The sequence below is a fragment of the Cetorhinus maximus genome, unplaced genomic scaffold, assembly GCF_964194155.1.
Source record: "Cetorhinus maximus unplaced genomic scaffold, sCetMax3.hap1.1 HAP1_SCAFFOLD_1762, whole genome shotgun sequence".
NCBI classification, from domain to species: domain Eukaryota; kingdom Metazoa; phylum Chordata; class Chondrichthyes; order Lamniformes; family Cetorhinidae; genus Cetorhinus; species Cetorhinus maximus.
This window is the reverse complement of record NW_027597702.1, coordinates 1-25,984: the sequence shown is the minus strand read 5'-3', so window position 1 is coordinate 25,984 and position 25,984 is coordinate 1. Positions and strand designations below refer to the sequence as shown.

Here is a 25,984-nt window from a genome sequence, read left to right as displayed (position 1 = left end):
ACATAAAGGAAGAAATAATTAGAGCTTGTCAGAAAGGCATGGGGATAACCATGGGAAATTTTAATTTACATATGGACATATAGCCTAAATGAACATTGAATGTTTTCGGGATAGTTTATTAGAACAGCATGTTCTGGAGCCAACCAGACAGCAGGCTATACTAGACCTGGTGTTGTGCAATGAGATGGGAGTAATTAATGATCTAATAGTGAAGGTGCCCCGAGGTAGCAGCAACCATAATAAGATTGAATTTTACATTTGGATTGAGGGAGAGAGAAGTGGGTCTGAGACTAAGTTTTTAACCTTAAATAAGAGCTACTATGAGGGCATGAAAGCTTAGCTAGCTCAAGTGAATTGGCAAGTTATGTTAAGGGATAGGTCATTACTGGCTAATATTTAAGGGGATATTGCAGAATGAACAGAATAGAGACATTCCAACGAGTAAGAAAAAGTCCAAGGGATGGACACACTATCCGTGGTTAACTAGTAAGGTTAAATATAGTATCAAACTTAAAGAAAAAGCATCAAATTGTGCAAAGACAGGTGGCAGGTCAGAAGACTGGACAGAATATAAGGAACAGCAAAGAATGACTAAAAGACTAATAAGGAGGGAAAAATTAGAGTATGAAAGAAAGCTAGCCAGAAATATAAAAACAGATACTAAGCGCTTTTATAAATATTTTAAAAAGAAACCAGTTAACAAAGTGAGCATTGGCCCTATAGAAAGGGAGTCTGGAGAATTGATAATGGAATACAAGGAGATGGCAGATGAATTGAACAGGTATTTTGCATCAATTTTCACTATAGAGGATACAAATAACACCCAAGAAGCAGCTATAAACCAGGAAATGGAAGTGGGGGAGAAAGCCAGGAAAATTACAGTCACCAGAGAAGTGGTACCGAGTAAATTGTTGGAGCTGTGGGCTGACAAGAGCCCGGATCCTGTTGGACTTCATCCTCGGGTCCTAAAAGAAGTGTTTAGTGAGATAGTTGATGCACTGGTTTTAATTTTCCAAAGTTCCCTAGATTCGGGGAAGGTCCCATTAAATTGGAAGATAGCAAATGTAACTTCATTATTCAAAAAGGAAGGGAGACAGAGAGCGGGAAACTACAGTCCAGTTAGCTTAACATCTCTAATAGGGAAAATGTTAGAAGCTGTTATTAAAGAAGTTGTAGCAGGGCACTCTGATAAATTGAAGGTCATCAGGCAGAGTCAACGTGGTTTTGTGAAAGGGAAATCATGTTTAACCAACTTATTGGAGCTCTTTGAGGAAGTAACTTGTGCTGTGGATAAAGGAGAACCTGTAGACGTACTGTACTTAGATTTCCAGAAGACATTTGATAAAGTGCCACATCAAAGGATATTGTGGAAAATAAACGCTCATGGTACAGGGGGTAACATATTGGCATGGATAGAAGATTGCCTGGCTAACGGGAAGCAGAGAGTAGGCATAAATGGGTCTTTTTCAAGTTGGCAAGATGTAACGAGTGGTGTGCCACAGGGATCAGTGCTGGGACCTCAACTGTTTACACCTTATATAAATGACTTGGATGAAGGAATTGAAGGGATGGTTGCCAAATTTGCTGATGACACAAAGACAGGTAGGATAGTAAGTTGTGAAGAGGACATAAGGAAGCTACAAAAAGATATAGATAGGTTAAGTGAGTGGGCAAAGATCTGGAAATGGAGTATAAAAACAAAAAACTGCGGATGCTGGAAATCCAAAACAAAAACAGAAATACCTGGAAAAACTCAGCAGGTCTGGCAGCATCGGCGGAGAAGAGCAAAGTTGACGTTTCGAGTCCTCATGACCCTTCAACAGAACTAGGAAAGGGGTGAAATATAAGCTGGTTTAAGGGGGGGGGGAACCAGCTTATATTTCACCCCTTTCCTATTTCTACTTAGTTCTGTTGAAGGGTCATGAGGACTCGAAACGTCAACTTTGCTCTTCTCCGCCGATGCTGCCAGACCTGCTGAGTTTTTCCACGTATTTCTGTTTTTGTTTTGGAAATGGAGCATAATGTGGGAAAATGTGAAATTGTCCATTTTTGCAGGAAGAATAAAAGAGAAGCATATTATCTAAATGGTGAGAGATTGCAGAGGTCTGAGATTCAGAGGGACCTGGGTGTTCTAGTGCATGAAAAGTCTATCATGCAGGTACAGCAAGCAATGAGGAAAGCTAATAGAAAGTTATCATTACTTGTGAGGGGAATTGAATACAAAACTAGGGAGGTTATGCTTCATTTGTACAGGGCACTAGTGAGACCACATTTGGAGTACTGTGTAATATTGGTCCTCCTATTTAAGGATGGATGTAAATGCATTGGAAGCAGTTCAGAGAAGGTTTACCAGACTAATACTTGGAATGGATGGGTTGTCTTATGAGGAAAGGTAGGACAGACTAGGCTTGTGTCAGCTGGAGTTTAGAAGAGTAAGAGGTGACTTGATTGAAACATATAAGATCCTGAGCGGCCTTGACAAGATGGATGGGAAAATGATGTTTCCTCTGTGAGAGAATCTAGAACTAGGGGTCACTCTTTAAAAATAAGGGGTTGCCCATTTAAAACAGAGATGAGGCAAAAACTTTTTCAGTCAGAGGGTCATGAGTCTTTGGAACTCTCTTCCTGAAAAGGTGGTGGAAGCAGAGTCTTTGAACATTTTTAAGGCAGAGGTGGATAGATTCATGGTAAGCAAGGGTGATAGGTTATCGGGGGTAGGCGGGATGCAGATTTCAGGTTACTATTAGATCAGCCATGATCTTATTAAATGGAGGAGCTGTAGGGGGTGGTGGTGTGTGTCAGCTTCACCCCTGACTTCTGAGCGGTCCGAATCGCTCCCACTCCCTGGGTTCTAGACCTTGGACTTATTTGGGGGTTGTGACAAAGTGCAGCAGACAACTGGTTTTGGTGCAAGAAAAAACTGGGTTTATTGAAGTCACAAATGAACTTATAACATTAGGATTACACTGAGATTATACAGATCTACAAAGTACGCTTATTTAAGAATGGGGAACACACGGCATAACGAGGGAAAATCACGCTACTAATCCCCTTACCCTTGTCCCACCCTCAAAACCTAACTAAATTGAACTAGGAGAGGTCAGGGATCATGCTCACCAACCAGGGTTCCTTGAGAGTTCAAAATCCAGCCAGGTAAGCTGGTTGCAGTTTTGGGGCACACTCTTTGTGTCCTCTGGGGCCTACCGTCCCCACGTGGTCCTGGTCTGTGGAATCTGCGAAGGTTCTTCAGTTGGGTGGAGGGCGCGGTTGTGGGTGGTCAATCTTCGTGGAGGGCTGCCGTTGTGGCTTTGTTGTCTTCGGTTGAGCCTGCCACCCCATGCCGCTCGCCATGATGTTGCCTGCAGGCCTGCAAACCTCCAGATCTCCTCCCTCCACTTGGCTCAGCTACAACCGCTCCAAACTGCTCACTGACCAAAAACTGCTAACTTCAGATCTCTGCCCAGTTAAATTGTTTTTTTCTAATTTCTTATCTCAATCCAAATCAAGGTTAGTTCTTTGTTTGATTTTGGTGGGCTTCCCCAGGTGATCGTTGTCTCGTTGTTTTTAATGGGCTCGCATGGTATTTATCATTGTCTTCCTGTCCCCGTAACTAGTTTTGAACTGAAAGCCATTGTATATTTGGAGTATTGATGGGTTCGCATAATTGCCTTGATTGTCGCCTTCCTGCCATAGTATTTAGTAGCGATTATTTATGCAAGATTTTGATGGGCTTTAGTTTCGTGTAAGATGAAGTCTTTCTCTGGGTTGATTGTTTTAAAGGGAAGAATGCGTATTTTGTCTCCTCTCATTGTCTGGTTTCAGGTAAAAGTCCAAAAGTCATATCCTTGTTGATGATATGAAAAATGTGGGAATTTTGAGAACCCTTCAGAGCAGACTCGAGGGGCTGAATATCCTACTCCTGCTCCTTGTTCATATGTTTGTATAACATTGGTATTCTTGTGATTGTCCTGATGAGGGCAAGACAAAAAACTTTGACAAAATGTCCTTTTTCAGCAATACTCAAGTTCTATACTACCAAAGGACTATAACTAATATTCTTGAAATGGATCATCATTTCCACATCTGTTTAATATCCTGAAACCTTTTCTCTGTTTTTTCTTCTTTAAATAATCTCACAGTATCCTAACATGTTTTCTTTCATTCCCTGCTCTCTTCCTATAGATATATTATACCTAATGAGTACAAGATGGAAAGCTTCGGCAAAGTGTCTCTTTTCAGTAATATTCAAGTTTTGTTCTACCAAGCGACTGTTCTTATATATTTTTCATATTATCCTTTCTGTCACTTCTCCAGTATGTTGAAACATAGGAACAGGAGTTGACCATTTAGCTCCTTGAGCCAATTCCGCCATTTAATGAGATCACGGCTGACGCCATATACTTTGCCTTTGCCACATATTCCCTTACACCTTTGGGCTAACAGAAATCTATCAATCTTGGATTTAACATTAATAATTGACTCAGCATCATTGGCTATGAGTTCCACACTTCTACGATCTTTTGCACATAGAAGTGTTTCCTAATTTCACTTCTGAAAGGTCTGGCTCTAATTTTTGGGCTGTGTCCCCTGGTCCAAGATTCTCCAAGCAGTGCAAGTAATTTCTCTCTATCTACCCTGTCAGTTCTACTTAATATCTTGAAAACTTTGATCAAATCACTCCTTAATTTTTTAAACTAGCCAAGACTTACAAAACAAAACTTTAACAGAATCAAAATTTCTCACTCCCTCCATGTGTAAAAATAGGAATATAAATACCAACTTGTCAAGAGTCTGGCCTTGTAAATCATAGAGCCTAAAAGTCTAATTGGGAACTGCTTCTTCTTGAGTTGGAAAGGCAGAATTACACATGATGGGCTCAATGTTATGAAGTAAGCGCCCATCTGCCTGTTATAATTTCAGCATCTGTCATCGATAAAAAACAGTTTCGTAACAACAAAGTTCTTATTTAGAATTCAAATCTCATAGCAACGTTATAGCTCACCTTACCTTGAGTCTAGATTTATGTAGCAGCATGCCCATTGGAGTTAAACTGTCGAGAAACTCTGGGGAGTATAGACTTATCATCTACAACTCTAGAAATCAATACTGGTATATTCTTTTAATTCATTTGACAACTTTTTGAAAACGTTTACATTCCAATCCAGTGAATTTTAATTTTTAGCATGAAGAGTAGCTTTCAAATAATAAGTTGTATCAAATAATTGTCCACACCATTTTGCTACACTTAACCAATTCCATTGTCTCATTCACCCCTCTCATGCCATTCCCATCCCATTCCTTCCATCTCTCCCATACCATCCCCATCCAACTCTTGCCATCTCCAAATCAATTCTGATGTATTCTTTTAATTCACCTGACAGCTTTTCTAAAACGTTTTCATTCATATTTAGTGAAGCTTTGCGCCGAATTTTGTAGAGTTGATGAGGGTCACGGTGGAGAGCCAGCAAAACCCCCATGTTGCCTCTTTTGGAAAGATCCACTGCATTTTGTGCCACTCAGGCACTTAACATGCCAGTGGTGGGCTTCCCCCTGGCATCAAGGACACTGGGGCGAAAGTCCCACCCACCAGCAGCACCACCAAAAAGGAGATGGCTGCTGCTGATACTACACCCACCCAGGCCTCTGATCGAGAAGGGACCCAGGACACAGGTGAGCTATGGTGGGAAGCAGGTCCTGGGAAGGGGTTTGGAGGGGGGCGGTGGGGGAGGGTGACACCTAGTAGGAAAAAACCGTTCAGACCAGTACCCTTATTTCTCAGTTTTTACTGGTGTTCCATTTTAAGGTATACAAGACCAGTTCGGACCAGTATTCTTATTTCCCAGTTTTTACTGTTTTTCGTTGTGGGCAGCAAGTGCAAGGAATTGGCTGTAAGCAGACACTGCCTTCTTGTTGCTGGGTCCCTTGGTCAGGCACTGAGTGCCTTTAAGCATGGGGCTTTCCTTCCCGCCAGCACTCACCCCCACCTAAACTCCTCCAGGGAGCTTCCCACATTTTGAGCCCCACCCCATTGCTGATTTAATATCAATTGGCGACCTTCCCTCCCCAGACTTAATCAGGCTGGTAACAGGATCCACACCTGCCACCTCCTGCCTGATTAAATTTCCACCCCACCAGCAAATTCACCATGGGGAAGGGCACAAAATTCTGCCCTTACTGTAATCACAGAGAATTGCTTTCAAATAATAATTTGTATGAAATAATTGTCCCTGCCATTTTGCCACACTTATTCAATGCCATCATCTCATTCACCCTTCCTATGCCATCCCAATCTCATGCCATTCTATCTTTCCCATACCATCTCTCTCATACCATTCCCATCTCGTTCCTTCCATCCCTCCCATGCCACCCCTATCTCTTCAATGAAACCCATCCCATCCCTCATGGAAACAATCCTCTCAGCCAGGGTAACTTTTTTGTTTGACTCTCCTTACCTTCCTTCCTCCAATCTCCACTCTGCCACCACTGACGCCATCACCGCTGCCAACCAGTCCTCTAATTCTTTCGATCTGTCCTGTTATTTAACCTTTAGTATCCAGGTAATATTCTAGGAAGTCTACGCTGAACTCCCTGCAAAGCCAATATTTCCTTCCTAAGGTGTGGTGCTCAGATCTGAACACAGTACTTTTTAATTTGGAATGTGAGCGTTGCTGACAAGGCCAGGGATTGTGACATGCCTGACCTCGAAACCCTTGTATTGTAAAAGCCAGCATGCCATTAGACTTTTGATTATTTTTGTGCCTATTCATGTCATTTTAATGACCTGTGTACCTGGACCGCCAAATCTTTTTGAACCTCCATTGCATCTAGCTTTTCACCATTTAGAAAATACACTGATCTATCCTTTTTAGAATCAAAATGAAGATCTCAGATTTGCTTCCGTTGAAATCCATTTGCCAAAGTTTTGCCCATTCACCTAATGTATTAATATCTCTGTAATTTTATGCTTCCATCTGTACGGCTTACAATGCCACCTATCTTTGTATTTGAAACCAGATGGAACACCCAGCATTGACTTCGGCACCGGAAACGACAACGGTAATCTCAGCCCTGTTGACCCTACAAAGTCCTCCTTATGAATATCTGGAGGCTTGTGCCAAAATTGGGAGAGCTGTCTCAAGACTAGTCAAGCAACAGCCTGACATAGTCAACCTCACGGAATCATACCTTACAAATAATGTCCCAGACACCACCATCACCATCCCTGGGTATGTCCTGTCCCACTGGCAGGGCGTACCCAGCAAAGGTGGCGGTACAGTGGTATAGAGTCGGGAGTGAATTGCCCTGGGAGTCCTCACATCGACCCATGAAGCCTCGTGGCATCAGGTCAAACATGGGCAAGGAAACCTCCTGCTGATTACCACATACCGCTCCCCCCTCTCCCACCCCTCCCCCCCTCAGATTCAGTACTCCTCCATGTTGAACACCTCTTGGAGGAAGCACTGAGGGTGGCAAGGGCGCATAATGTATTCTGGGTGGGGGACTTCAATGTCCATGACCAAGAGTGGCTCGGTAGCACCACTACAGGCCAAGCTGACCAAGTCCTAAAGGACATAGCTGCTAGATTGGGTCTGCGGCAGGTGATGAGGGAACCAACAAGTGGGAAAACATACTTGACCTCATCCTCACCAACCTGTCTGCCGCAGACGCATCTGTCCATGACAGTATCAGTAGGAGTAACCACTGCACAATCCTTGTGGAGGTGAAGTCCCACCTTCACATTGAGGACACCTTCAATTGTGTGGTGTGCCACTACCACCTTGATAAATGGGATAGATTTCAAACAAATCTTGCAACTCAAGACTGGGCATCTATGAGGCACTGTGGGCCATCAGCAGCAGCAGAATTGTACTCGAACACAATCTGTAACCTCATGGCCTGGCATATCCCCAACTCTACCATTACCACCAAACCAGGGGATCAACCCTGGTTCAATGAAGAGTGAAGGAGTGAAGGTGTCAGTCTGGTAAAGCTGCAACATAGGACTACTTGTGTGCCAAACAGCGTAAGCAGCAAGCGATAGACAGAGCTAAGCGATTCCACAACCAACGAATCAGATCCAAGCTCTGCCAGTCGTGAATTGTGTTGGACAATTAAACAACTCACTAGAAGAGGAGGCTCCACAAATATCCCCATCCTTAATGATGGGGAAGCCCAGCACATCAGTGCAAAAGATAAAGATGAAGAATTTGCAACAATCTTCAACCAGAAGTACTGAGTGATGATCCATCCTCCTCCGGAGGTCCCCAGCATCACAGATGCCAGTCTTCAGCCAATTCGGTTTACTCCACGTGATATCAAGAAATGGCTGAAGGAACTGGATAGTGCAAAGGCTAAGGGCCCTGATGATATTCTGGCAATAATACTTTGCTCCAGAACTTGCCACGTCCCTAGCCAAGCCGTTCCAGTACAGCTACAACACTGGCATCTACCCGGCTATGTGGAAAATTGCCCTGGTAGGTCCTGTGTTATGACTCACACCCAGATGAGGTTCCCCAAAGTTGTTAATCCAGGTGAGACCCTTCAATTTGTCATCGTCTGGCTGGGACACCCCCAAATTGTTATGCCCTGGGTGAGGAGAGATGAACTGGCTCCCTGTCTTTATTTAGCCACCTTCCCTCCTCTGTTGGTTGCAACAAGATTTAACCTTTTGCGGACACCTTTTTCCCAGGCCCAATCGTTCTGGTTTTGAAGGATCCAATTTGATCAGACTTTCTTGTGTTAAATGTAAGAGTAAGTTTATTAACTACTAAAGGTAAGAAAGGATAAAACCCACGCATATACGGTCATACAGATTAAAAGTAAGAATTTAGCTTGAAGTATATATAAAAAAGGTATATGGAACAGTTCTTGGCTCATGGGGAGTAGGTGACTGAGAGTTGTGGCCATTGCGATTCAAGATTCCAGTAGAATTTACTCCGGCAGACGAATAGTCGGATTAGAAGTTCCAGTAGAGTTGGCCCTGGCAGATGAATAGTTAGTTTTGAGGTTCCAGTAGTGTTGAATTTGGTCGAGAGGGAGAGAGATCGGGATAACTGCAAAATGGCAATTTGCGTGTGGTTGTTCCTTCTGAGTCAAACTTCCAGCACTTGCTCTCTCTCAGAACACCCACCAACAGACAGACACCAGGGCAGATTTTCAGCTCACTTTTAACGCCTCCTTTGTATATTCCAAGTGGGAAACATTCATAAATCTGTCTGGGCATTGCTCACAGGATTTCTTGATGAGATGATGCTCATCTTCCATTATGTCCCATTGTCGCTACAGGAGGGAGCAATTAGTTTCTGGATGTCTTTAGACACTGTCCTGCACAGCAAGGCTGTGTTGCCTGCCCGGTGCCAAGGTTCGGGACATCTGCTCAGGGCTGGAGAGGAACTTGCAGTGGGAGGGGGAGGATCTAGTTGTCATGGTCCATGTAGTTACCAATGACATAGGCAGGACAAGGAAGGAGGTTCTGTATAGTCAGTATGAGAACCTAGGTACCAAATTAAGAAGCAGAATCTCAAACGTAATGATCTCTGGACTATTACCTGAGCCACATGAAAATTGGCATAGGGCAAATAAGATTAGAGAAATGAATGTGTGGCATAAAGACTGGTGTGGGAGAGTGGGTTCTGGTTTGTGGAGCACTGGCACCAGTACTGGGGAAAATACTATTGGGACGGTCTACACCTGAACCCTGCTGGGACGAGTGTTCTTGTGAATTTCATAGCTAGGGAAATAGAGAGGGCTTTAAACTAAACAATGGGGGTGAGGGATCAAGCTTGGGTAGATGTAATAAATGAAGGGGTAAATTTAAGGCAGGAAAGCATAATAGTAATATGGGAAATGAGGGGTCAGAGAATAGCAGGAAGGGACAGAGAGATAAAACCTAAGAATACACCAATAGTCAACACTAGGTGCTACAAAGATAATAAAAAGACAAAACTAAAGGCTCTGTATCTGAATGTGTGTAGCATTCATAACAAAGTAAATGAATTGATAGCACACATTGAAGTAACTAAAAATGATCTGAGAGCCATTACGGAGACATGGCTGCAGAGTGACAAGGATTGGTTCCTTGTCATGTTGAGTTGTCATGTTGAATGTTGAGGGGTAAATGGCATTCAAGAAGAATAGGAAGTTAGGTAAAAGGTGGACGAATACCACTATTGATCAAGGATGGCATTGGTGCAACAGTTAGAGATGACCTTGGTTCAGGAGATCAGGGTGTAGAATTGGTTTGGGTGGAGATGAGGAATTGTAGGGGAAAGAGATCACGAGTGCGAGTGGTCTACAGGCCCCTAACATTAACCACAATGTAAGACAAAGTATACAAGAAGAAATATTGGGTGCTTGTGATAAAGGGACAGCAATAATCATGGGTGATTTTAACCACACTGATAGCCACAAGATTCCAGGAGGAATCAGGTGCAGGCAATGGGAAATGGCCACATTCCTTCTGTCCCTTAGTGCCATACCAGTGGATTGAAAGGGCCTTACAACCAATGATATCAAGGTCAAGTTCAGCATTTGGACTTGCACCATCAACCCTCATGATTCACCAGGCCCTAATCTTTGGAAAGGTCACTGGCGAACCCTGTATCCATGCCCTCTGGGAAGTGAAAGTCGGTATGACAGTGCAAAGGCTGTGTCAAAGGACCTGATGCAGTCGTCACTACTTTAATGAGAAACTTTTGGCAGACACTGAGACGCGCACATGGTTAGAGAGACCATCATGGCTGCAGGTCTTGCCCTTTGGCACTACCAATGAAGACAGCCATCTCATTTTGAGAAACAATTATAGCTAACCCCCCCAAGGCTATTGAGCACACACAACTCCATCTTACCATGTAAGGAGTAGAAGTTACTAAAGCATTTTGCAAACACTTCCAGTAAAGAATTTGACACATCTCCCTGACATAACACAAGGGTTGAGTAACTATCGTGACTCAGCTGCACATCACATGAATGTGAGGCTCACTTAGTTGGACTGTGGCTCACCCTCTCAATAAGAGGGCACATAGATGTATATACACAGCTCTTTCAAATGACGAGACCATTCTCATGAACAGCAAATGTATTTACAAATGTATACAGTGATTGAACACCTGGGACCTAGAGTGATGTCAAAGTTTCTTCATTTTTCTAACCCTGCCGCTACATCTTGGTGCATTCCCAACTCCCACAGTAGAGGTGGAGGCAACCTGCTCACTGCTACCCCTTGCTGTCTTTGGAGACTTTGGCAGGCATCCTCTGGAGGGCCCCAGCCTGCTTTGGGTCTCCTGCTGTGGGACAAATGCATCCACCCCGGCCTGTACAGCTGGAGGTGATGGGGTCACAGGCAGAGGGGATTGGGATTGTCTGGACATTCTCGGAGTCACCTGGGTGGATGGCCCCGGGGTCTCCAGCACTGGTCGTCCTACCTCTGAGTACCGGGGACCTCTGCCTGACTCCCTGAGGAGAAGGTGCTCCTGGAGGTAGGTCAAGGTGCATTGCCACCCCCTCACCTAGCCACTGATGGATCCCACCAATGGCTATAGCGATGGAGTGCAGGTCCGTGCACAAATCCGGCAGGATCTGCTGGACCAAGGTCTCCAATCTAGCCATCACCCTTCCCGTGGTCACCTCGAGGCGCTTGCAAGTCAGCGCCATGACACCAGAGAGAATGTGGACAGACTCCTCCATCCTTTGCTCTAGTCTGTGACTGCTTCTCACAATCTTACCTAATTTTCTGTTGCCTTCTTTGCATCTCCAGTATGTGTGAAATGGCTGTTTCCAGAGGCTCATCACCTGACTCGGATTCAGTGGGTGCCTGATCCCCAGCATTCCTCTGAGAGCCAGAGACCTGGGCTGTCATTTCCTCCGACTGCTGTGGAGACATGTCAGTGAGGTGTTCTCCAGAACGTGACCCCAAGCCTAATCTAGAACTATGACCTACTGGGGTGTGTGTCTCTGTGCTGGTGGAAGGCGCAGGTGAATGCAGTGATGGGTATTCTTCAAATGGCTCCTCATCATCCTCCTCTGAATTGACCTGGGCGCTAGGGCTTATGTTGGCTGTGCTGGTCTGTCTGGACCTGCTGCTGCTTGTAAAAGAGAGAAGATTTAGTTCATGAACAGTCTGAATACAACATTGTATGTCACTCATTGTGAATGTCAGGATGTGATCAACTCATGGAGCACTCATCGATACTGGCTTGCTGAGAGAGGCCAATCTCACCTTTCCCATAGGATCGATCTCTGTCCTTGCCCACCAACTTGGCAGCATACTCCTCAAACTTGGAGAGCTCCTGTATGTCGCCCCTCCCTCCTCCAGTCTAGGATGTGCGCAAGCTTGGCCTGCATGAAGACAAAGTGATGGAACGTGACGAGAAGGGATGAAGGAGAGGTCGGGAAGCAAGCATGCCTACTGTGTGTGCTGAGCCCTCCCTAGTAAGGGCTGAGGATGGACTTTGTGCAGCATGATAGATGAGATGTTGGTGATGTTAAAATGTCCGTGAGACAAAGAACAAAGAAAAGTACAGCACAGGAACAGGCCCTTCGGCCCTCCAAGTCTGCGCCAATCATATTGCCCGTCAACTAAAACATTTTGCACTTCCGGGGTCCGTATCCCTCTATTCCCATCCTATTCAAGTATTTGTCAAGCTGCCTCTTAAACACCACTATCGTACCTGTTTCCATCACCTCCTCTGGCAGCGAATTCCAGACACTTACTACCCTCTGCGTAAAAAACAATCAGTACTGATGTGTCCTTCACTAATGTTGTGTGAGGTCCCTGAGCAGTGTAATCCTTTGAGTGCATGATGTCATTGTGAGAATGAGATTGCAGTGAGCTGAAGGTTGACTTACCCTGGTGGAGCAGATGAGATCATTCATCCTCTTCCTCCACCGGATGGCATTTCTCAGGCGGGTGCCTGACTAGCTGACTGTCCGTGCAGCAGCCTCCCAAGCCGGCAGGGTGAAGCTGGCAGGCCTCGTGGAGCCATTCCTCGGATGGAGGAAATCCCGCTGTTAGAGAACTCTGCAGATGAGGGCCTCACAGGAGTCATTACTGAACCTCGGTGCAGCTTTTTCCTTGGGTGCAGTCATCTCGAAACATTTCCTGCACACAGCTGGGTTGGAGAGAGTGAATATGTTTGTTTGGATGGCATTTAAATATGGTGCCTGGACCTTCGACCCCATTAGGTAACAGATTGTGAATGTCAGGATGTGATCAACTCATGGAGCACTCATCAATACTGGCTTGCTGAGAGAGGCCAATCTCACCTTTCCCATAGGGTCGATCTCTGTCCTCGCCCACCAACTTGGCAGCATATGTTTTTGTAATCTTGTATGTTGTTTTTCTTTTACTTTCATGTTGTCTCATACCTCATTAGTTGTCCATGGTTGTTTTCTGACAAGTAGCACTCTTTCCCCATCGGGTTATAAACTAGTTCTGTATCACATTAAATTCTTTCTTAGGCATCTCCCACTGATAATCAATCATTTTACTCATTAATAGATGCCTCATTTATCGTTGACAGTCTCTGACTCACCCCACTGAGGTCAGCCTTACTTAAAACTAGAATCTAAGTAGCTGTTTCAGGTTTCTTCCTTTCAAACATAGCATTGAACTATCAATCCTACTATGATTACTATTAGATAAATGTTCATGCACCACTAAGCCGTTAACTAAATCTCACTCATTGCTTACCATAAAATTGAATATAGCCTGGCCACTTGTTGGCTCTAGGACATATTGTCACAGAAAACTATCCTGGACAAACTCAACACATTAGCTTCCATATTGATAAATGTTAGTTTGCTTTTGCCAATAGATACGAAAGTTAAAATGCCCCTTAAGACTTGCTTGGCTAACCTCTGCCTTTGTGCAATTTGCCAATTCAGTTTCCTACCAGGGAGCCTACAACTTCCATTCCAGTCTTAAATCCTCTTCTATTTCTTTGCTCTAACCATAAAGTCTCCACCATCTACTTACCTATTGTTTAGATCCTCTCTTATCATAGCAGTAATTTAATCCTTAATCAGCAAGCCTACTCCTCCCTTTCTACCAAATTTCCTATCTTTCCTGTAGACCTTTGAATCTGCTATATCCAACTCCACTCCTGACCATTTTGCAGCCATGTCTTAGTAATAGTGACCACGTTGACTGCGTTGAACTGTACATTCAGTTTTTGAATACTATCTTAGAATTTAGCCACTTGTGACAAAATATTCCACATGTCTGTTAACTCTTTGCACAAGAGTTTTTTTTAACCTTCCTCTTTATATGTTGAGCTCATTCCTTGTCAATTATTATCAAGATTGCCTTCATTTGGACAGCTGTGTGTATTGGAAGAGTGAATCTATAATTTGATTTTTCTTGCACTCTGCACTTTGTTTTCATTTACATCGGTGTTTGAATGAGTTACTGGTTCCTGTTGTCTTTAGGTATGAGATTTTGTTCAAACAGCGAGTTGGCACAGAGGATGTGTTTCTGGGGATGAGCAGAAAGGATGGATCCACAGCCTGTTGTGAAGACATGATGGTGAGTAACTATTACCATTAATGCTGGAGCATTGATCTTCATTTCACTAACAGATTAAACTACTTCAGCAACAGTGTCCCTGTTTGTCACCACCATAACTTCAACAGAAGAGTGATGGATCACCACCTATTTGGTAAATGTGAACGGGAAAAGTATAAAGGTGAAGGGACAGCAACAGATTCTCCCACTTTGTATAGTCTTTGGTCTTGCAAAACGCGAGCTTGATATCACCTAAATTACTACATTCTTGGTACTGTCCTGGACTATGAACCTTGAGTCTTTACTGTGGTATTTCAATAAACTATCTATCCACCAGAGAAATGTGATCAAACCCTATCACTTATTGATAGGGAAGTCTAGTCCAATACATGATATCTTATAGAGTCAGCATCCCAATTGCATTAATTTGAGAAACTGTTTTGGAATTCTTTCCCCTTGCACTCCATTTGTTTGGCCTGCTCTTGCCCTGAATATGCTGGTGAGCTGCTCAGGCTACCATAGGACATGTGGTTATGTCAGTAGTTCTGTCGACTATTAGTTTGCAGGTGTAGTGGTAAGCTATACAGACCAGAAGGTCTTAGGATCTGTTTTAAGATGGACCTGTGGTGGGGATGCCACAATTGGTGATACTGGCCCTAGTTTAAGGAAGGGAAGCCTCAGCTCCTCAGCAGACATTGTACTTTGAAGGGACAGATTTGCAACTTGATGAGTTTCAAAAACCAAATCGAGGTGCTTCACATGCCATGCCCCTAGCCAAGCTGTTCCAGTATAGCTACAACACTGGCATCTACCCGGCTATGTAGAAAATTGCCCAGGTATGTCCTGTACACAAAAAGCAAGACAAATCCAACCCAGCCAATTACCGCCCCATCAGTCTACTATCGATCACCAGTAAAGTGATGGAAGGGGTCATCAACAGTGCTATCAAGTAGCACTTGTTTAGCAATAACCTGCTCACTGATGCTCAGTTTGGGTTCTGCCAGGGCCACTCAGCTCCTGACCTGATTACAGCCTGTGTTCAAACATGGACAAAAGAGCTGAACTCCCGAGGTGAAGTGAGAGTGGCTGTCCTTGACATCAAGGCAGCATTTGACCGAGTGTGGCATCAAGAAGCCCTAGCAAAACTGGAGTCAATGGAATCAGGGGGAAAACTCTCCGCTGGTTGGAGTCATACCTAGCACAAAGGAAGATGGCTGTAGTTGTTGGAGGTCAATCATCTCAGTTCCAGGACATCACTGCAGGAGTTCCTCAGGGCCCAACCATCTTCAGCTGCTACATCAATGACCTTAATTCCATCATAAGGTCAGAAGTGGGGATATTCACGAATGATTGCAAAATGTTCAGCACCATTCACGTCTCCTCAGATATTGAAGCAGTTCATGTCCAAATGCAGTGTGTGCAATCTACAAGATGCACTGCAGAAACTCACCAAGGCTCCTTAGGCAGCACCTTCCAAACCCACAACCACTACCATCTAGAAGGACAAGGGCAGCAGAGACATGGGAACAACACCACCTGGAAGTTCCCCTCCGAGCCACACACCATCCTGACTTGGAAATCTATCACCGTTCCTTCACTGTCGCTGGGTCAAAATCCTGAAACTCCCTCCCTAACAGAACTGTGGGTGTATCTACACCACATGGACTGCAGCGGCTCAAGAAGGCAACTCACCACCACCTTCTCAAGGGCAATTAGGGATGGGCAATAAATGCTGGCCTAGCCAGCAACATCTACATCCCGTAAATGAATAAAAAAAGACACTTGACTGAAAAAAATGCACATTTTTATCTTTTACCTTACACAGGCACATAGCACCCTTACCATTTTACCTGTCCAAGATCAGTGGTCCAATTCTCGACCCACAGACCTTTGGACTTATGGGATGGGAAGTACCATGAGGCAGTGGGATCTGGAGTACAGGATTTGCTTCCTCTTCTGTCTTTCTCTGCTGTCACTCTGCCTCGTCATTATGACGTTGTAACTCAAAACATGATGCAGCTTGATGGAACAAGTTGTCACCATTCTGAACGAGTGGTAGCGAGCTCCTTCCCATCATTAATGTCAATGCTGCCACGCTTCAAAGAGAGCTTCAGAGTGTCTCTGAAGTGTTTTCTTTGTCCTTGCCTAGACCATTTGAGAGTTCAGAAAATAAGACCTGGTAGGGGAGATAGTTTTTGGTCATCCGGGCACAGCGTCCAGTCCATTGAAGTTGATTTTGAAATTTTGCCTGAATGCTTGTGGAGTTGGCCTCAAGGACACTAGCATTTGTTCACCGGTCCGCTCATTGAATCCAGAATTGCAGGCAGACTTCCCCTATACTTCCTATGTGTCACTGATACACAGTCCAGGTCTCATTGCAGTACAGGAGCATGGTAATGACAAGTGCTCTGCACTCTAGGACTCTGTTGATTTGCGGAAGCCTTTGTTGTCAAAGACTCATTGCTGTAGTTTGTAGAAGACTGAGCTGGCACAGCTGATCTGGTGTTGGATCTCCACTCAACGGTAGTCGTTTGAGAAAGGTGGCTGCCAAGGTATGGGAAGTGCTCAACATATTCCAGAGCCTCTCCTCGGACATATATGAGAGGTGGAATATTTGGCTGACTAGGTGTGGGTTAATATATGAGTTTTGTTTTGGAAAAATTCAAAGAAAGGCTGGCTTTCTTGTACTCAGAATTGAGGAGATTGAGAATGGTTTGCAAATCTGGTGCAGAGTGGGCAATGACATTGCAGTCATCCACAAACTGTAGATCATGTGTGTCTATGGTGGTCAGTTTCATTTTGCCACAGGGGTGATTGAGGTTAAAGAGTTTTCCATCTAGACAGTATTAAATACTGACACCAGAGGACAGCTGATCTTTGATGAGCTGAACAGCCACTGTCAGGTAGATTGTAAATAGTATGGGGGCTATCACACAGTCTTGGTTCACCCCAGTTTGGAATTTGAGGGTGCTTGTTTCAGATCTCCCACTTAAGACAGTTGCAGTCATAATATCAAGAAGGAATTGCAGGATTGTGATGAAGTTTCTTGGGCGTCCAAATCTCTGAAACATAATCCACAGAGCCGTGTGATTTACTGAGTCAAATGTTTTGGTTAGGTTCATGAGTGAAATGAAGAGTTCATGGTGTTCTTAACATTTTTCTGGGGTTTGTCTGGCACAATAGACCATGTCAGAGGTTTCTCTGGAAGTTCTAAAGCCACATGGTGTCTCTAGGAGGATTTCCTCAGCCACAAGAAGGAGATGATTCAGAAGAACGTGTGTCAGGATTTTCCCTGCTCTGGACAAGAAGGAAATACCTCAATAGTTTCCACAACGTGATTTATCTCCTTTCTTGAAGATTGTAACAGTTGTTACAACCCTGAAGTTGTGGCGGGGACTTTCTTTTTCTCCCAAAACCATAGGATAAGTGAATGTAACCTTGATATCAACAAAAGTCTGCCAGCTTTGAAGATCTTAGCTGAAATACCATCAGGGCCAAAGGCTTTGTTGTTTGTTGTTTTTCATCTGTTTCATTGCTTATTGCAGCTCTCCGATCGATGGTGGTTTACCCATGGATTGTACCACAGGGTACTGAAGGACAGCCTAGAGAGCATCAGCTGCACTGTGGATTCACAGCTGAGGAGTTGTTCAAAATGTTCTTTCCAGCATTGATGGATGGCATTGTCATCATTAAGAAAAGAAATGCCATTCTGTAAGTGAAAGGGATTTTGTCCGTTTGACCTTAGTCGGATAGATGGCCCTGATGGCTTCAAAACAATTTTGCGTGTCATGACGATTATCATACTGTTGGATCTTTCGGGCATTCTCTTCCCACCACATGTCCTTCATGTTCTGGATTTGTCTTTGGGCATCAGCCTTGAGCTGTTGAAATGGTGCCTTCTTGACCTGCAACCTTGGATTTAAAAATGGAGGTTGCTCATTTTTTGCTTTCATCCAATCAGTCCTGGTCACAACAGTGCTTGAAGTTAATGGTCTGGACACAGGAGTCTGGTACAGCTGACTTTATTTGATCCCAATGTTCTGGAATTGAGTTGTATGTGCAAAGATTTTCCAGATTGGTTGCGAACTGCACTTGGAATTACCGCCTTCAGTCAGGCTGCTTTAGGCCTGTGTCATGAAGATGGTTGTGGTTGTTGGAGGTCAGTCATCTCAGCTCCAGGACACCACTGCAGGAGTTCCTCAGGGTAGTGTCCGAGGCCCAAGCATCTTCAGCTGCTTCATCAATGATCTTCCTTCCATCATAAGGTCAGAAGTGGGGATGTTCACTGATGATTGCACTATGTTCAGCACCATTCGCGACTCCTCAGATACTGAAGCAGTCCATGTCCAAATGCAGCAAGACCTGGACAATATCTAGGCTTGGACTGACAAGTGGCAAGAAACATTCGCGCCACGCAAGTGTCAGGCAATGACCCTCTCCAACAAGAGAGAATCTAGCCATTGCCCCTGGATGTTCAATGGCATTACGATCAATGAATTCCTCACTATCAACATCCTGGGGGTCACCATTGACCAGAAACTGAACTGGACTAGCCATATAAATACTGTGGCTACAAGAGCAAGTCAGAGGCTATGAGTCATGTAATGAGTAACTCACCTCCTGACTCCCCAAAGCCTGTCTACAAGGTACAAGTCAGGAGTGCGATGGAATACTCCCAACTTGCCTGAATGAGTGCAGCTCCCACAACACTCAAAAAGCTTGACACCATCCAGGACAAAGCAGCCCACTTGATCGGCACCCCATCCACAAACATTCACTCCCTCCACTACTGACGCACAGTAGCAGCAGTGTGTACCATTTACAAGATGCACTGCAGGAATTGACCAAGGCTCCTTCGACAGTACCTTCCAAACCCACAACCACTACCATCTAGAATGACAAGGGCAGGAAATAGATGGGAACATCACCACCTGGGAATTCCACTCCAAGTCACTCACCATCCTGACTTGGAAATGTATTGCCATTCCTTCACTGTCACTGGGTCAAAATCCCTCCCTAACAGCACTGTGGGTGTACCTACACCACATGGACTACAGTGGTTCAAGAAGGCAGCTCACCACTACCTTCTCAAGGGCAATTAGGGATGGGTAATAAATGCTGGGCCAGGCTGCGAAGCCCACATCCTGTGAATGAATTTTAAAAACTGAAAAACTTTAAATAGAGGCAGCAGTAAAAGAAAGGGAAAAAGAGAGAGTATTTCAAAGAGAAATGGAAATGTGAAAACTTGATCTCCAGAGGGAGAGGTTAGCAATGGAGGAGAGGGAGAAGGAAAGAGTCAGAGAGTACCAACATAAAAAGCTGGTCTTCAGGAAAGAGACCTCAGATGCTGAGGAAGGTTCTGACGATGAAAAAACCTTCAACCTAAAGCCCAGTAGGGACATGTTTAAATTTGTGCAAGCTTTTCCGAAGTTTGAAGAAAGAAATGTGGAGGTGTTCTTTATTTCATTTGAGAAGATAGCTAAACAGATGAAATGGCCACAAAACAACTGGACATTGTTTTTACAGCCTAGGTTAGTGGGAAGGGCTCATGAGGTTTATGCTTCATTGTCAGAAGAAGTGTCAGTAGATTATGATGCATTAAAAAAGGCTATTTTGGGTGCATATGAGTTGGTTCCTGAGGCAATCGGGCAGAAATTTAGGAATATAAGGAAACAGCCTGGGCAAAGTTATATTGAGTTTGAGAGAGTAAAACAAAGTAATTTTGACTGGTGGATACGGTCATGTTGGGTACACAAAATCAATGTGTTGGAAATTACAAGGAAAATCTGTTGCAATTATTGGGATGCAGAAAAGCTCTGAAAGTAAAAGTACTATGGTTTCTGAGGTACAGGCACAGGAAAAACCAGTGTTTTTTTGTACAAGTAAAGCAGGAAGAATCAGTGATAGGTAAAGAAGTGGGAATATGTTCACAATTTACCCAAGGGAGTTTTGAAGAGCAGGTTGCAAAAATGTTAAGATTTTGTATGTGAAGGGGCAGCCTTTCCATGTGTACAGGGTGCAGCAGGTAAAGATATTAAAATTTTAAGATACACAGGGGTTAGTCAGTCCTTAATGTTATGGGGTAGTGATACTTGTTGTTCAGAGGGAGTATTGCAGGAACAGGTGATAATTAATTATTAATTAATAATTAGCCTGACCTCGGCCATTGGTAAGATTTTAGAGTCCATTATTAAGGATGAGATTTCAGAATACTTGGAAGTGCATGGTAAAATAGGGCAAAGTCAGCATGGTTTCATCAAGGGGAGGTCATGCCTGACAAATCTGTTAGAATCCTTTGAGGAGGTAATGAGTAGGTTAGACAAAGGAGAGCCAATGGATGTTATCTACTTGGACTTCCAGAAGGTCTTTGACAAGGTGCTGCACAGGAGGCTGCTCAGGAAGATAAGAGCCCATGGTGTTAGAGGCAAGGTACTAGCATGGATAGAAGATTGACTGTCTGGCAGGAGGCAGAGAGTGGGGATAAGGGGGTCCTTCTCAGGATGGCGGCTGGTGACTAGTGGGGTTCCGCAGGGGTCAGTGTTGGGACCACAACTTTTCATTTTATACATTAATGATCTAGATGAAGGAACTGAGGGCATTCTGGCTAAGTTTGCAGATTATACAAGGTAGGTGGAGGGACAGGTAGTATTGAGGAGGCGGGGAGGCTGCAGAAGGAAGGATGAGGGGGGATCTGATCGAAACTTACAGAATACTGAAAAGCCTGGATAGAGTGGACGTGGTGAAGATGTTTCCATTAGTAGGAGAGAATAGGGCCCGAGGACACAGCCTCAGAGTAAAGGGAAGACCTTTTAGAATAGAGATGAGGAGAAACTTCTTTAGCCAGAGAGTGGTGAATCTATGGAATTCATTGCCACAGAAGGCTGTGGAGGCCAGGTCATTGAGTGTATTTAAGACCAAGATAGGTAGATTCTTGATTGGTAAGGGGATCAAAGGTTATGGGGAGAAGGAGGGAGAATGGGGTTGAGAAACTTATCAGCCATGATTGAATGGCGGAGCAGACTCGATGGGCCAAATGGCCTAATTTCTGCTCCTATGTCTTATGGTCTTATGATCTTATAATAAGTGGGGTTCATGGAGATGCTAAACCTATTCTGTTGTGAAGGTAAATTTAAAGAATAAGTGGAAAACAGGTGAGGTGATTGTTGGAGTAGCGGAAAAATTGCCCATTGCAGTTTCAATTTATTTTAGGTAATGATATAGCTGGGTCATAGATGTGGGTGATGCCTATGGTAATTGAGCAGTCTGTAGAGGTGTTCCCAACAGAAGTGTTGCAGAAAGAGCATGCTGGATTGTTTCCAGATTGTGTGATAACAAGATCATAAGCTCACAGGATGAAACAGGAAGTAGAGGAAGTTAAAAGGCAGGGGAAAGGTGTTGAAGTTCAATTAGCTGACACTGTCTTTGATAAGATTGTTCAGGAAGAGAGAATGGAAGGGAATGTGGCTGAAGTGTTTAGGTCAAGGCAGTTGGTAGAGTTACAGCAAAAAGATCCATGAACAAAGCAGTTATATCAGACAGCTTACTCAGAAACAGAGGCAGAGTATATTCCAGAATGTTATTACGTTAAGGGTAATGTGTTAATGAAAAATTGGCAACCATATCAGGTTTCAATAGATGAAAAATGGATGGAAGTGCATCAGATTGTTATAGCATTTGGATATAGAAATGAGATACTGAGGATAGCTCATGAAATTCCAATGGGGGGCATTTAGGAATTAGAAAGACACCTATGAAAATACAAAAATATTTTTATTAGCCTGGATTGCATAGAGATGTAGTCAAATTCTGTAGAACATGTCACACATGTCAGGTGATAGGGAAACCACAAGCAGTGATTAAGCCGGCACCTTTAATTCCAATTCAAATATTTGAGGAACCATTTACTAGGGTCATGACTGATTGTGTAGGACCCCTCCCTAAGACTAAAAGTAGAAATCAGTACTTGCTGACAATAATGGATGTGTCTACAAGGTTTCCTGAAGCGGTACCTTTGAGAAATATTACAACAAAGAGAATTGTGGAAGAGTTTGACTAAATTTTTTACAAGATATGGTTTACCAAAAGAAATACAATCAGATCAGCGTTCAAATTTCATGTCACAACTGTTTAACGATTAACATAATATATACAAATCTTTTGTATAAACAGAGGCTGTTTCAGTCCAGTGTCCAAGTTTTAAATGTCCAATTTCTCTTCGAGCTTTAAACTCTCAACAATGCATCTGCAATTAGATTTTCTAATCCAGCCACATGTATATTCTGTAAATTAAATGATTGCAGTGATAAACTCCATCTGAACACCCTTGCACTTCAGTCTCAAAATCTGTCCAGAAATTTTAAAGGATTGTGGTCTGTATAAACAATTGTTTCTGCTGAATTTTTTGCAACATAAATCTCAAAATGCTGTAAAGCTAACACCAGACCCAGAGTTTTCTTTTCGACCGTTGAATATTTTCTCTGTTGTACATTCAACTTTCATGAAACACTATTAGTTTCTCAATTCCAGTTTCATCTTCTTGCAACAGTCCAGCCCCAATGCCTAAGTCACTTGCATTTTTTAGAAAACCTCATCCACGGGGGTGGGGTGGGGGGCAGGGGGATATGAGGTTTCCAACAGCAAACAAAAATAAAATTAAAATTTTAAAATTTAATTAATAACATCCCTCTGCTCATGTGACAGAGTCACATGAGGGGACGTTTTATAACATTTTTAAAATCTTTAATTTCTATTTTGAAAAATGTTCATCTCCCTGAGGCAGCTCTCCCTGTTCATCTCCCAAGGAGATTTTCAAGTGCACACCCATGCGCATACACCAAGTTCGCGCTCGCCCTCCTCCACCCCACCCCCCACAGGCCGCTTGCGTTTCACACTGGGCGGGCCTTATTTGGCCCGCCAACGTGAACTCAGGGTCCGGCCCCGATCGCAGTGGCAGTCGGCTTCCCAACAGCTGAGCCCGCCCGACGAGGGAAAAATCCTCCTCATATACAAAGGAGAATGAGGTTATGTGTCAGGAGGAGGCATAGTGAGATCTAATAGAAGTATGTGAAGTAGCCTTAATGAAGCCTCCAGCATTTGTGCATAAGCCTGCTATCTACAGAAACCGGAGCTGGAGAAAAGTTATTTGGAATTTCCAGGGTATTGTGTTAGTTTGCTGGATCTGTTTAAAATCTAAAAATCTATTTTGGACAGTTGCCTTAAAGGGGACATAACTGGGAGTCAGGTTAGTTAGGAATTTTAGGAGTTACTATATTAGTAATTTGCAGTCTTATGTATGTGGTTGAAATCTTTTCTTTTGTTCATAAATATTTTAATTAGTTTTTAAAAAAATCTCTAAAGGTCTTGGTGGATTTATTACTTCTGAATTCAATGCACACATCTTGAAATAAATGCAAATTGCAAAACCATTGTGATAGCGCGATTAAGTTTCCCTCATGGAGTTGATCCGCCTGGCACACATCATTTGCCGCATCATAACAACTGAGACATTGATCATCTTCCTTTTGAACTTCTGGGCCTTGCGATGTCTTGGTGCTAGGTTGATGATAATTACCAATTGAATAAGCCAATGATCTGTCCAGCAGGTATCAGACCCCCCCCCCAGATAGATTGAGTGATGCTGACATCGCTTAGATCTTTGACTCGAACAATGAAATAATCCAGGAGGTGCCAATGCTTTGATCTAGGATGCCTCCATGTAGTTTTCCACCTTTCTGGTGGAAGAGACGAGGCCATGCTGAACACACTGTCAGCAGGGGAACACCATTTGAATTGGCTTCACCCACCCCATTTTCCCCAATGATTCCACTACAGACATTGAAGTCAGGGCCAACCCAGGCATTAAAGTTCTCCAGAAGGATGATCTTTCCTTATTTTGGGATGGCAGTGAGGACTTCATCAAGGCCAGAATTGAAATTTTCCTTAACATCTTCATTGGAGTCAAGTTAAGTGCTAATGACAGTGGCACATTGATTACAGCTGAGCTGTAGGTGAAATGTCACAAACACAGGGGTGATGAATGGAATAAGCAGATAGAAACAAAAATGCTAACATTATTTAGCAGTTTTTGTTGAATTGTTTTAATATACTGCTGGCAACTTTTCATTTGTATTTTTGAAACTATTTTTCAGATAAAAATTAAGCTGCCTGACTGTAAAGCAGCAGACATCACACTGGACATTAAAGAGCGCTTTCTGGCTCTTCGATCACCAGACTAGTAAGTGACAGACCTTGCTGAAGGGAGGTCTCCCTGTGGAACATCACCAAGTCTATCTGAGGCTGGGGATGGGAAAACACAAAGCTCTGCTGTCTCAGCCTAAATCTGGCCAATCTTCAATGCTATTTAGCACATTCAGAAACTCAGTTATCAATTTACCATGATAATATTTGGTTGGAAGTGAATAAGTTTATATCAGTGGAATAGAACTGCTGTTTCTTAAGATGCAATGTTGAATGTCTGCATGATGCATGCGTTTAGCACAATTATCCTTGACACTTGTATTTAAAGCATCACAGTATTGTTTGTGGGAGCTTGCTGTGTGCAAATTGGCTGCCACTTTTCCTACATTCCAACAGTGACTACATTTCAAAAGTACTTCATTGGCTGTGAAGCACTTTGAGACATCTGGTAGTCCTGAAAGGCATTATATAAATGTTCTGTCTACCCCTCCATTCAGCTCTCCAGTTCCCTACTGCCCACTGACTAGACTGTCCAGGCAGGAGGTAGCCAAGAAACATCCTAATGAGGCTTTACCCTGTAGATGGAGAGGGCATCCACATTCCCGGCCTTTCCAGATTCTTCAGTGGATTACATGTACCCTTACACTCTTCATAGAAAGACTCCAAATGTATAGATAGAAAGAAAACAATGAAAGACCTCATTTTTCAATTAGGCACTTCATAGCCTTCTGGACTCAAAATTGAGTTCAACAATTTCAGACTCTAATCTCTGCCCACACTTTGTTTCCTTCCCTTTGCATGTTTCGGCCTAAATCTTGTTTTCTCTTGTTTTTTTTTCAGACGGCAGTCGTTCATCACTCTGTCTTTCACATCTCCTCTAGTCACAGATTTTATTTCTTTACTTGTCCCATTATCACTCCCTGTCACCCTGCCCAACCAAATCTTCTGTCATTTAATGTTTCCTGTCTTCCACCCTCTCACAGGCTTTCCCTTTTGTTCTTTTTCCACCTATTCCCATTTGACCGTCTTAAAACCTGTTACATTTTGTACTTTTCCCAGTTCTGATGAAAAGCCATTGACCTGAAACATTAACTCTGTCTCTCTCTCAACACATGCAGCCAGACCTGCTGAGTGTTTCCAACATTTTCTGTTTTTATTTCTGATTTTCAGCATTGGCAGTATCTTGCTTCTGCATGAAAGACTAGTGTTTATATAACATAAAATAAAAGCAAAATATTGCAGATGCTGGAAATCTGTGGAGAGAGATACAGTTACATATGGACT

At 43.5% G+C, this 25,984-nt stretch overlaps 1 protein-coding gene across 1 annotated transcript in view; it reads left to right on the top strand.

Moving 5' to 3' along the window:
• The window catches only part of dnaaf6 (dynein axonemal assembly factor 6), a 59,022-nt gene extending 34,278 nt beyond the window's left edge, over positions 1-24,744 (top strand). Inside the window, exons 4-5 of the mRNA XM_078537004.1 lie at positions 14,428-14,524; positions 24,652-24,744. Of these exons, the coding sequence (XP_078393130.1) occupies positions 14,428-14,524; positions 24,652-24,738 (184 nt within the window). The 3' untranslated portion in view covers positions 24,739-24,744. The remainder of the gene's footprint in view (positions 1-14,427; positions 14,525-24,651) is intronic.
• Positions 24,745-25,984: the final 1,240 nt, after the last annotated feature.